Here is an 11,414-nt window from a genome sequence, read left to right as displayed (position 1 = left end):
ACCTGTGTTTTCTTTGTATCTGCCTATACTGTTGCTATGGTATCTGCTTCCAACGCGGCCAGATACCCAGCGAACGAACCGCTTTTCCGTGCTAGGGAAGCCCCTCGCAGACTGCTCAGGGCACACTGCAGAAGCGGAGGAAGCGTAAGATTAAGAGCAGCTCACGGGGCGGGGGCGGGGCGTGGACGAGGTCACGGAGAGGATGTGACCTCAGGTTGACCCTGCCCCCAGCACGCCACTCCGCAACACTGTTCCCACAGTGGGAGCCATTTTCAAGGTCTCAGCCTTGAGAGAGCAAGGTGCTGCTGGGATCCTCTGGACGGCAAGGCGACCGAAGCCCTATGAGGCCTCTCTCTGTATAAACTTTTACGCCTCTGGTGGGCAGGTGCGGATATCTACTCGTCTCGTGGCGCCCGAGACAAGACGTGCCTTGTAAGTCCCCTTGCTCTTAAACACTGCCGCCTACCAATCCGGAGTGGCCTGCGTCTTTCCTTGGTTTCTCCTTGTCCTCCACGAAGTCAGGCCAGTTTGCAAACTAGCGGGCGCGGATCCCGTCCCACTCCTCCGTGGCAGCCTGGTCTATGTGGGGGTGATATCCCCCCCCCCCCCTTCCTATTCCCCTTGATCTTTCACAAGACTTCTCCCTAATATATTTTTTCCCGTGTCTCATTATTCTCTGCATTTGCGAGACCTGAACTGATATATAGTTCACAGAGTGTTGTCACAGTTGTATACCTTTCAGGTTGCTTCCCTTCTTTGGTGATGAATGATGATAGTGTGAACTTTCACGTATAGGCTTTGGCGTGGGCATGTTTTGTTAGACACCTGGGAATGGGATCACCTCCTCACATGGTAACTCTGTGTTTAATTTTTGCAAAAGCGTCCTACTGTTTTACAAAGTGGCTGCATTATTTTACGATTTGACTACCAATGTAAGAGGGTTCACCTTTCTCTCATTCCTGGCCAAGATTTTGGTTTTGCCCCCTTTTTGGAGTATAGCCATTCTGGTGGAAGTGAAGTGTGGTATCTGGCTGTTTTCACCTGCACTTTCCTAATGACTCACAACGTTGAACATTTTTCATGTGCTGCTTGACCATTTGTGTATGTTATTTGGAGAAATGTCTATTCAAATCTTTTGCCCATTTTAGAATCGGGTTGTCTTAAAAAACATTTTTTTAAAGTTTATTTACTTATTTTGAGAGAGACAGAGACAGCATGAGTGGGGCAGGGGCAGCGAGAGAGGGAGAGAGAGAAGCCCAAGCAGGTTCTGTGCTGCCAGCACAAAGCCCGATGTGGGGCTTGAACACACGAAGCTGTGAGATCATGACCTGAGCTGAAACCAAGAGTTGGACGCTTAACTGAGTGAGCCACCCCGGCGCCCCATTGTCTTTTTACTTTTAATGTTTATTTCATTTTTGAGAGACAGAGCATGAGCAGGGGAGGGGCAGAGAGAGAGGGAGACATACAATCTGAAGCAGGCTCCAGGCTCTGAGCTGTCAGTGCAGAGCCCAACGTGGGGCTCAAACTCACAGACTGCAAGACCATGACCTGAGCTGAAGTCAGGTGCTCAACTGACTGAGCTACCCAGGCGCCCTGGGTTATTTTGTCTTTTTATTGTTAATTGTAAGAGTGCTTTATGTATTCTTAATACAAGTATCAGATATATGATTTGCATATATTTTCTCCCTTTCAACGGGTTGTCTGCTTTTTTTTTCATTGAAGTATAGTTGACACACAATGTTACATTAGTTTCAGGTGTGCAACCTAGTGATTCAACAACTCTACAGTCAAGTGTAGCTACCATCTGTCACCATATAACACTGTTACAATACGGTTGACTATGTTCCTTATGCTGTGCCTTTTATTCCTGTGACTCATTCATTCCATAATTAGAAGGCTGAATCTTCCTCTCCCTTTCCCCTATTTTGCCCATCCTCCACACCCTCCCCTCTGATAACCACCAGATTGTTCTTTGTATTTATGAGTCTGTTTCTTTTTTGTTGTTGTTGATTTGTTTTGTTTTTTAGAGTCCACATGTAAGGAAAATCACATGGCATTTATCTTTTTCTGTCTGACTTATTTCACTTAGCATAATACCTTCTAGAACCATCCATGTTATCACAGATGGCAAGATCCCATTCTTTTTAAAAGGCTGAGTAATATTCCATTGTATATATATATCACATGTTATTATCCATTCATGTACAGATGGACACATTGATTGCTTCCATGTGCTTGGCTACCACAAATAATGTTATAATAAACATAGGGGTGCATATATATTTTTTTCAAATTAGTGTTTTTGTTTTCTTTGGGAAAATACCTATGAGGGGAATTAGTGGATCATATGGTGTTTCTATTTTAAATTTTTTGAGGAAGCTCCATACCGTTTCCCACGGTTACTGCACAAATTTACATTCCCACCAATAGTGCATGAGGGTTCCCTTTTTTCCATATCCATGCAAACACTTGTTATTTCTTGTCTTTTCAATACTAGCCATTCTTACAGGTAGGACGTGATCTCTCATTATGATTTTGATTTACATTTCCCTGATGATGAGTGATGCTGAGCATCTTTTCATGTGTCTGTTGGCCATATAGATGTCTTCTTTGGCAAAATGTCTATTCGGCTCCTTGGCCATTTTTAATCAGATTATTGTTGTTTTTTAATTTGGTGTTGAGTTGTATAAGTTCTTTATATATTTTTGATATTAACTCATTGTTGGATATATCATTTGCAAATATCTTCTCCAATTCAGTAGGTTGTGTTTTTATTTTGGTCATAGTATTCTTCTTAATTTTGATGAATTCCATTTATCTATTTTTTTTCTATTACTGCTCATGCTTTTGGTGTCACATTTAAAAAACCATTGACTAATCCAAGGTCAGAAAGATTTATTCCCTTGTTTTCTTCTAAGGGTTTTGTAGTTTAAGTTCTTACATTAAGGTCAATGACCTATTTTGATTAATATTTGTATTTGAGGTAAGGGCCCAGCTTCATTCTTTTGCATTTGGATATCCAGTTTTCCCAGCACCATTTGTTGAAAATAGTATTCTTTCCCTGTCGAATTGGCCTGGCAGCCTTGCTGAAAATAAACTGACCGTAAACATGAAGGTTTATTTGTGGACTCTCAACTATAGCCCTTTGATGTAGCCTTGTGCCAGGGCCACATCATCTTAATTACTACAGTTTTGTAATAAGGCTTGAAATCAGGAGATGTGAATCTTTCCTAATTTGCATTTCTTTTTCAAGAATATATTAGCCATTCTGTGTCCCTTGAATTTCTATGTAAATTTTAGAATCAGCTTGTCATTTTCTGAAAAAAGCTGATATTTTATAAAGATTGTGTCAAATCTGAATTGTTTATTAATTTTCATAGGGTTTTTTGGTGGATTCCTTAGGAAATCTTTAAATATATAACATCTGTCATCTGCAAATAGACATAGGTTTACTACTTTCTTTATAATCTGGATGACTTCTATTTCCCTTTCTTACTTAATCGCTCTGGCTGGAACCTCTGGTACAATGTTGAATAGAAATGGCAAAAGTGAGGGGCACCAGGGTGGCTTAGTCGGTTAAGCATCTGACTCTTGATTTCGGCTCAGGTCAGGATCTCATGGTCATGAGTACACGCCCAGGTGGCTAGAGCGGGCTGGTGTGAAAGGATACTTTTTGCAGATGTTATGGGACTTTAGCTGTGTGGGCCTGGAGCAGACCAAGGTGCCTCAGAGGGGAAAATAACATTAAGAAAAAAAGGCCCTGAGTGGAAATGCGAATGGTACATATGAATGAAAGATAGTTCAGACATAGTCAGCATCTTATTTTTAAATAATTGTATGACACAAAAGGAACAGGAAACTCCTGGAGAAAGTAAGAGGGATGTGAGGGAGAGAACCACTTCGGTATTTGATATCATTCTAGAAGTCATATATTATTTCATTAAAAAAGAAAAAAACATGCTGCATACCAAAAACCACTGAATTGTATAGTGTAAGAGGATGAACGTTATGGTCTATGAATTATATCTCAATAAAACTGTCATTAAAAAAACATATTATATTGGAATGAAAAACAACTCGCTGTTCACATGAGCACTGCATAGAGAAGGATTTTCTAACAATTCCAGCAGAAGCATCACAAGGAGGAATTATTTTATTGGTTTCATATATGTAAACTGAAAACTTAATGATGTCAAAAAATCAAAAAGAAAACTGAAGGTTGAAAAAGTGATTGGGGAGGGACACCTGGGTGGCTCAGTCAGTTGAGCATCCGACTTCAGCTCAGGTCATGATCTCATGGTTTGTGAGTTCGAGCCCCACATCAGGCTCTGCACTCTCAGGGTAAGCCTGCTTGGTATCCTCTGTCTCTCTCTTTCTCTCTGCCCCTCACACGTGTGCACTCTCTCTTTCTCAAAAACAAACAAACAAACAAACATTTAAAGAAAGAAAAGGTGATTGTTGAAAGTTTGCGCTACCAGAAAGAATAGAGCTTAAATCTTTAATATAAAAAGGACTTAATAAAAGTCTTTAAAGTAGTCAAGTGATGTGAAGAAATAATTAGCAGAAGAATAAATAAAATTTATTTACAGACTTAAGAGAACAATAAGTTAATAAGCAAAAAAAAATCGAACACAAAAAGGACGTACTATTTTTCACTTACTACATTTGTAATGATTGAGTAAAAACTGAGAACACATACTACCTGTAAGATGTGGAGAGAGAGGCACTCTCAGAGAACACCATTTGGAATGTAAATCAGTAAGAGTTTTGTAAATTATTTTGGCTGCATGCATCATGAGCCTGAAGAATATTCCATCCAGCAACTCCACTTCTTAAAATTTATTGTAAATATATCTATATATACATATATATATAGTAAATGTATATATATTTACAATGATCTTCACTGCATTATTATTTGTAATAGTGAGAATAACAGAAAAACATAATCATCCAAAATTAAAGATTATATATTAACGTGGCATCTGCTTCTGCTATAATATTAATTATGAAAAAAAAGGAGGGGAAATTTCATTGTCTACTCCAGTGTCTTCATAAATGCCTTGGGCTCCGGGGTTTTTAATGCACCTAAAAAAATACGCTTATTCTTTGGAGATGTTTTCTGACGGTTCCTGATCCAGATGTGGCCACATCACTGTGCAAACCTCGCTAGTTGATGAGTAAGTTTGCATCTGAAGCTGTGCGGGGAGAGCTTTTTTGGTCTTTTGTTTTCACATCAGATTTATAGTAATTTCAATAAAAACGTTTTCAGGCCTTTGAAACTTCGAAAAATTACAAAAATTCTTATGAAGATTTAATAATAATAGTGTGGAAAAATGCTTACATTATAAGACCACGTGAAAAGTCGGCATCCTAACAGTATAAAATACATGTACAGAGAAAAGGACCATAAGAATTTGTGTAAAACATTCACAGTGGTTTCTTTTAAGAAGGAATTTAAAAAGATTTCTTCATAATTTAGACATTTCCTGTAATGACACAAGTGATTTTTCAGTTGGGGAAAAAATAAACCAGAGTTTAAAAAGTAAAGAGGAGCACCTGGGTGGTTCAGTTGGTTGAGTGTCTGACTTTTGATTTCAACTCAGGTTGTGAGATTGAGCCCTGCGTTGGGTTCTGTGCTGGATGTGGAGCCTACTTGGGATTCTCTCTCTCTCTCTCTCTCTCTCTCTCTCCCTCTCCCTCTCCCTCTCCCTCTCCCTCCCCCCACCCCCCCCACCCCCCCATGTGCATGTGTGCTCTTTCTCTCAAAAACAAACAACAAAAAAAGTAAAGAATAAAGACTGGTCACAACTAACAAATAAAAAAACCCAAATCACCTGCCAGAGAACAGATCGAATCCCAGATGTTTGATACTGGACAAATCTCTTAATCTTTCTGTGCCTTCGTTCCTTTTCCAGAATATTTTTGTCCTCCAGGCCACACAGATTCTGCCTCATATTCTTCACAGTAAGGCCAATCCCTATGAATGGGTTTCTTCCAAGGCAGGGTCACAACTAGTCCCTGGAGCCCAGTGACTTGACTGAGGTCCCGACCTGCCTTGTCTTGCCAGGATTTCGTTCTTTTTATTTTTTGTATCAGAAATTTATCTTAAAAATATTGAGATACAATTGGCACGAAGCCTCGTGTAAGTTTGAAGTGTACAGGGTGTTGGTTTGATACATTTATTTTTTATTTATTAATTAAAAAAATTTTTAAACATTTACATCCAAATTAGTTAGCATATAGTGCAGGTTTGATACGTTTATATACCACAGTATGATTACTACAGTAGCATTCGCTAACACCTTTATCATGTCACCTAATTATCACTTCTTGTTGTGTGTTGAGAACTATTAAGATCTAACACCTTGGCAACTATGAAGTATATAATACAGTATTGTTGACTATAATCGCTGTGTTGTGCATTAGATCTCTCCTCTTGTTGTTGGGGAAGGATTTATAAGCCTACACTGCACTCCTATTGAGATTTCTCCTAGAAGCCAAGTGTTGCCTGGCACTTTGCATGTTTCCAACCTAGACCGAATCTGCTTAGATGCATGTACCCGTTTATCAAGTCACGTCAGAGGGACTGTGGTCACTCCCTGTCCCCAGGCTGCAGTTCTGTCCTTGGCCAGATAGTCCTATTCCAGTCCTGCAAAGTTGGTCTTCACTTTCTTGCATCTGCTTGTAAGGCCAACTCAGGAAAGTGAGTCTTTCAGATTTACAATGGACAAGTCCTGGGAAGGAGGCATGTTGAAGTCTGGGCTTCTGCTATGGGGAAGGACTCTTTATGATGTAGAACATCTTCCCCAGCCAAGGAGTCTCCACAAAGCCCCCTTCATGTCCCTGTTCCTCAGGCTGTAGATAAAGGGGTTCAGCAAGGGGGTGACCATCGTATATACTACAGATGCCACCATTCCTATTTCTGCTGAATAGGTGGATGAGGGCTGGAAATACACCAGAAAGAGCGTCCCGTAGAAGAGAGTAACCACTGACAGGCGAGAGCCACAGGTCGAGAAGACCTTGTGCTTCCCCCCAGCAGAGGGGACCCTGAGGATGGTGTGGATGATGTGGGCATAAGAGAGCAGGACACAGGTGAGAGGGACCACACCTGAGAGGGCTGCTTCAGCAAACATCATGACCTGAAAGATCTGGGTGTCTGAACAGGCAAGTTTGAGGAGAGGGAGAAGATCACAGAAAAGTGTGGGATGGCATGAGAGGCACAGAAGGAGAACTGAGACATGAGGAGGGTGAGCGAGGAGGCCAGGAGGTGGGAGCAGAGCCAGGATGCGGCGACCAGCAGCAGGCAGCGCTGGGGACACATGATCGTGGTGTAGTGGAGAGGAAGGCAGATGGCCACGTAGCGGTCATATGCCATCACGGCCAGCAGGAAGTCATCCAGCAGGGTCAGCGCCATGAAGAAGTACATCTGCACGAGGCACCTAGTGTGGGAGATGGCGTGGCGCTGTGTCAGGATGTTCGCCAGCACCTTGGGGACAATGGTGCAGGTGAAGCAGGTATCGACGAAGGACAGGTTGGCCAGGAAGAAGTACATGGGGGTGTGGAGGTGCTGGTCAGAGCCAATGGCCATGATGATGAGCAGGTTCCCCAACACGGTGACCAGGTACATGCCCAGGAAGAGTCCGAACAGGAGAGGCTGCTGCTCAGGGTGTGCAGAGAAGCCCAGGAGCAGGAAGTCAGAGATGCTGGTTTGGTTGCTGATTTCCTTCAAGGAGAGAAATTGGAGGAGAATCTTGCTTAAAAAGATAGGCTGTGAATACTACGGAGTCTAGAGCTTTGGTCTTTCTCTATTCCTTGAAGAGGTTACTGAGATTCACTAGCAGCTATGATGGCAGGGTGGGCAAATAAGGAAAATATGAGGACTGTGGACTATGGAATCAGGCATTATGGGGGGTGTAACTTGGTTTCTAGATTCTTGCCCTACATGTGACTGAATGAGGCTGAACTGGTTTTCTTCTGGATTGACTCCCTCCAGGATTAATTCCTATTTTAACTTTAGAACACTTGTTCAATCTTAATGCTCTACTGTGGAGTCCTTTGGGGTCATGCATATCCTAAGATAGTGGGCAATACGAGATACCCTGTCTGTGTGTGAGTGTGTGAGTGTTTACTGAGAGAAATGGAAGAAAAAGTCTTTAGATGTGCCAGGTGTGCTGTGTGTCTTTGTGTTTGAAGACTGTTCCAGTGAATTAACGTAGATATGAAAACTGTTAACTGAACTTTGTGCATGAAGGGAGTGCTGTTTTCATTATCATCATCAACTTCACTATCAGCCAGCAGCATGTTTTAAGATCACAGTCTTTGGAGGGACACCTGGGTGACTCAGTCGGTTGAGCGCCTGACTTCGGCTCAGGTCATGGTCTCACATTTCGTGAGTTCAAGCCCCACATTGGGCTGTCCGCATGGAGCCTGGCTGGGATCCTCTGTCCCCTTCTCTCTCTGCCCCTCCCCCACTCATTCTCATTCTGTCTCTCTCTCTCTCACTCTCTCAAAAATAAATAAACATTAAGAAAATTAAGAAAAAAGATCACAGTCTCTGGAGTCTAGAGACAGGCTGGGAATCCTTTCTCTGCTGTTCTCTGAGTGTGCTCTTGGGCAAGTTATTAAGCTCCTCGAGTCTCTGTTTCCTCGTTTGTACAACGTGTACTCGCTTCATAGAATCACTGAAGCTACTGAGATAACATCAAGGAAGGGCTCGCCTCCATTAAGGGGTGATCGTCGCTTCATTGTTGACAGGAGTTGAAGAAATGTGAGCCCGGGTCCCACAATGCAATGGTTTCCATCAGACAAGCTGCTTAATTATAACTTTGCTTCTCTCATGCCTTTTTTCACTTTGGTAAATGCCCCCTTGGAGTTTGCTTTCTTGGTGTTTAGATGCAGAGAATGATGCCGCCTGATAGGTTTGTTGAGGGGATAAATACTGAGTCAATGAAGGTTGTCTTCACAAACCAGATTTCATGAACTTTATGAAATCTTGAAGATTCTTTGATTCATGATGTCATGATGTGCACTGGAAAAGAGGAATACCAATGTCTCTGATGGTGTGAAAGAATGCATGTGCTGAAAGGTCAGGGGCAGCATGTGGCAGTGTCATACTCGTGGAGTGTGTTCCTTAATACATCTTTTCTGAGGTCTGATGAAATCTCCCCACTCTTTATGTGTGATTTTGAGAAAGTCACTTTGACTTTTTGCTCTTCAGTTTTCACATCTGTTTAAATGAGTAAGTGTAGAGTTTACTGTGGGGAGTAGTGAGGGTAAAATTAGGCAATGGTTGTGAAATATGTAGACCAAGGCTGGTGCATACTAAGTGCTCAGTAAATATTAGCCATTATTGTTATTGTTGTTAGTACATGAGGGTGCTCCCATGTCACTGCTCCTGGCTCCTGCCCGAGAGGAGGTGGGCTTGAGAATTGTGAGGTGTGAGGGGAGAGTCACCATCATTATCACCATCACTGCCCTTGGGTGGTTATATCTTTGCTCAGAATGGTCACTGACAAAGCCTCTGCTTTGGCATTGGAAAGCCCCATGTAAACTTGGTCAAATAACTTTTTTTTTTTTTTTTTGAGAGAGAGAGAGAGAGAGAGAGAGAGAGAGAGAGAGAGAGAGAGGGAGAGGGGCAGAGGGAGAGACTCTTAAGCAGGCTGCATGCTCAGTCCATGAAGAAAACGAAAATGATGCGCCCTTTATTAATCAAGTGCTCTTCTGTTTGCAGAGTTCTGATGTCCACAGGTTTTGTTGCTGCACTGGTGCTATGTTCTGGTCACTGTGGACTTGAGGAAGGGTAGCCTGAGGCTCTGTCTCCATAATGACCTCAGGCTGGATCAGCAAGGACCTGGCGAACACTGGACTTAGGTTCCCCTTATGGAGATTAGGAGAACTGGGAAGTGATGGGCAGATGTAGGAAAGAAAAGGGGAAAAAGAAAAAGGAAGAAGCTCTAATGGGCTGTGTGTGTCTGCACATGCGTGCCTGTGTGCATCCAGGCCTTTGGCAGACTGTGGTCTTCCTCCCCATCTCTGTGCCTTGGTGCTTACCTGGAGATGCTGGCCAACCTCAGTCCCTGACACTGTCACCATGGATGTTGGATTCCCTGCTCCTTTGTCTCCCCAGGAAGACATGACTGGAGCCACGGAGCCCTTCCCTCTCTGCTGGAGCAGCACAGACTGAATACCCAGGAGGAACTGTTGACTATTCACAGGCGGTGTCTCCTGAGACCCAATCACAGGCTTCCTCGTTAGAGACAAGATGAGGCAGTTCTAGACTGTGGCCCCTTGAGTCCCAGCAATGTCTGTAATGCCCCCTTTCAAAGAGACTGGGGCTGGGATCCATGGAGGCACTTCTGGAATTTTTCCCTTGGATGAGGTGCAGGTCAGGTTTGTCATCGTCAGCCTTTCCCCATCGTGGAGTACACACTTTCTAATAAGAGCCTAGTCCTCATGGATGAAACGTAGGTTGCAGAAAATAAGAGGGAAAAAATATATTGGAGGTCACCATTGTTTCCTTCAAATGTCATGTTGTAGAGGGGACATTCTTATTCTCTAGGACCCCAGTAGTCGATACATAATCAACATATAGGATCTACAGAAGGCCAAGGTGCTGGGGATCTTTGGATATTTCTTTGTTGTAAATCTGTTTTACATACAAAAGTGTTACACAGAAAACATACATGTGGTATTAAAGAATGATAATAAGATAATACTCGTGCTTTTTCCTTTCACATTTAATATTATAACAGTATATTAGAATGATAATATTTCTATCACTTAAAATCCCCCTTTGTGCCCCTCTGATCACATTTCCTTTTCTCCTCTATTAGAGGAAACCATTGTTGTGAGTATTCCTGTAGTCTTCTCTATAATTTTACCATCTATGCATATCACTCTAAAATATATATGGTCTGATTAGGCATGTTTTTGTGCTTTATGTGATTGGAATTATATTTTTTGTGTTCTTTTGTAACTTGCTTATTTTCGTCAATAGTTTTACATTTTTTAAAGGTTTTATTTTCTTTCCTTTTTTAAAGTTTAATTATTTATTTTTTTTTAATTAAAAAAATTATATTCAAGTTAGTTAGCATATATGCAATAATGATTTCAGGAGTAGAATCCAGTGATTCATCCCCTACATATAACACCCGGTGGTTATCCCAACAAATGTCCTCCTTCATGCCCCTTGCCCATTTAGCCCATCCCCCACCCACATCCCCTCCTGTAACCCTGTTTCCTCTTTATGTTTAAGTCTCTTACATTTTGTCCTCCTTCCTGTTTTTATATCATTTTTGCTTCCCATTTTGTATCTTAAATTCCACATATGAATGGAGTCATATGATACTTGTCTTTCTCTGACTAATTTTGCTTAGCATAATATACTCTACTTCCAACTATATTGTTGCAAA

At 41.9% G+C, this 11,414-nt stretch overlaps 1 protein-coding gene and 1 long non-coding RNA gene across 2 annotated transcripts in view; one reads left to right on the top strand and one right to left on the bottom strand.

Annotated features, from left to right (window-relative positions):
• Positions 1–261: 261 nt before the first annotated feature.
• The window catches only part of LOC144614035 (uncharacterized), a 64,032-nt gene continuing 52,879 nt past the window's right edge, over positions 262–11,414 (top strand). Inside the window, exon 1 of the long non-coding RNA XR_013551571.2 lies at positions 262–432. This is a non-coding gene — a long non-coding RNA (uncharacterized LOC144614035). The remainder of the gene's footprint in view (positions 433–11,414) is intronic.
• On the bottom strand, positions 6,789–10,095 carry LOC144614025 (olfactory receptor 1G1-like). Its single transcript, XM_078436136.2, is given in 3 exon segments — positions 6,789–7,198; positions 7,201–7,726; positions 10,054–10,095. Coding segments are annotated over 3 exon segments (978 nt in total).

Source organism: Panthera onca, chromosome D4 (genome assembly GCF_046562875.1).
Source record: "Panthera onca isolate mPanOnc1 chromosome D4, mPanOnc1 haplotype 2, whole genome shotgun sequence".
Taxonomy (NCBI): domain Eukaryota; kingdom Metazoa; phylum Chordata; class Mammalia; order Carnivora; family Felidae; genus Panthera; species Panthera onca.
This window is presented reverse-complemented; position numbering and strand designations above follow the sequence as displayed.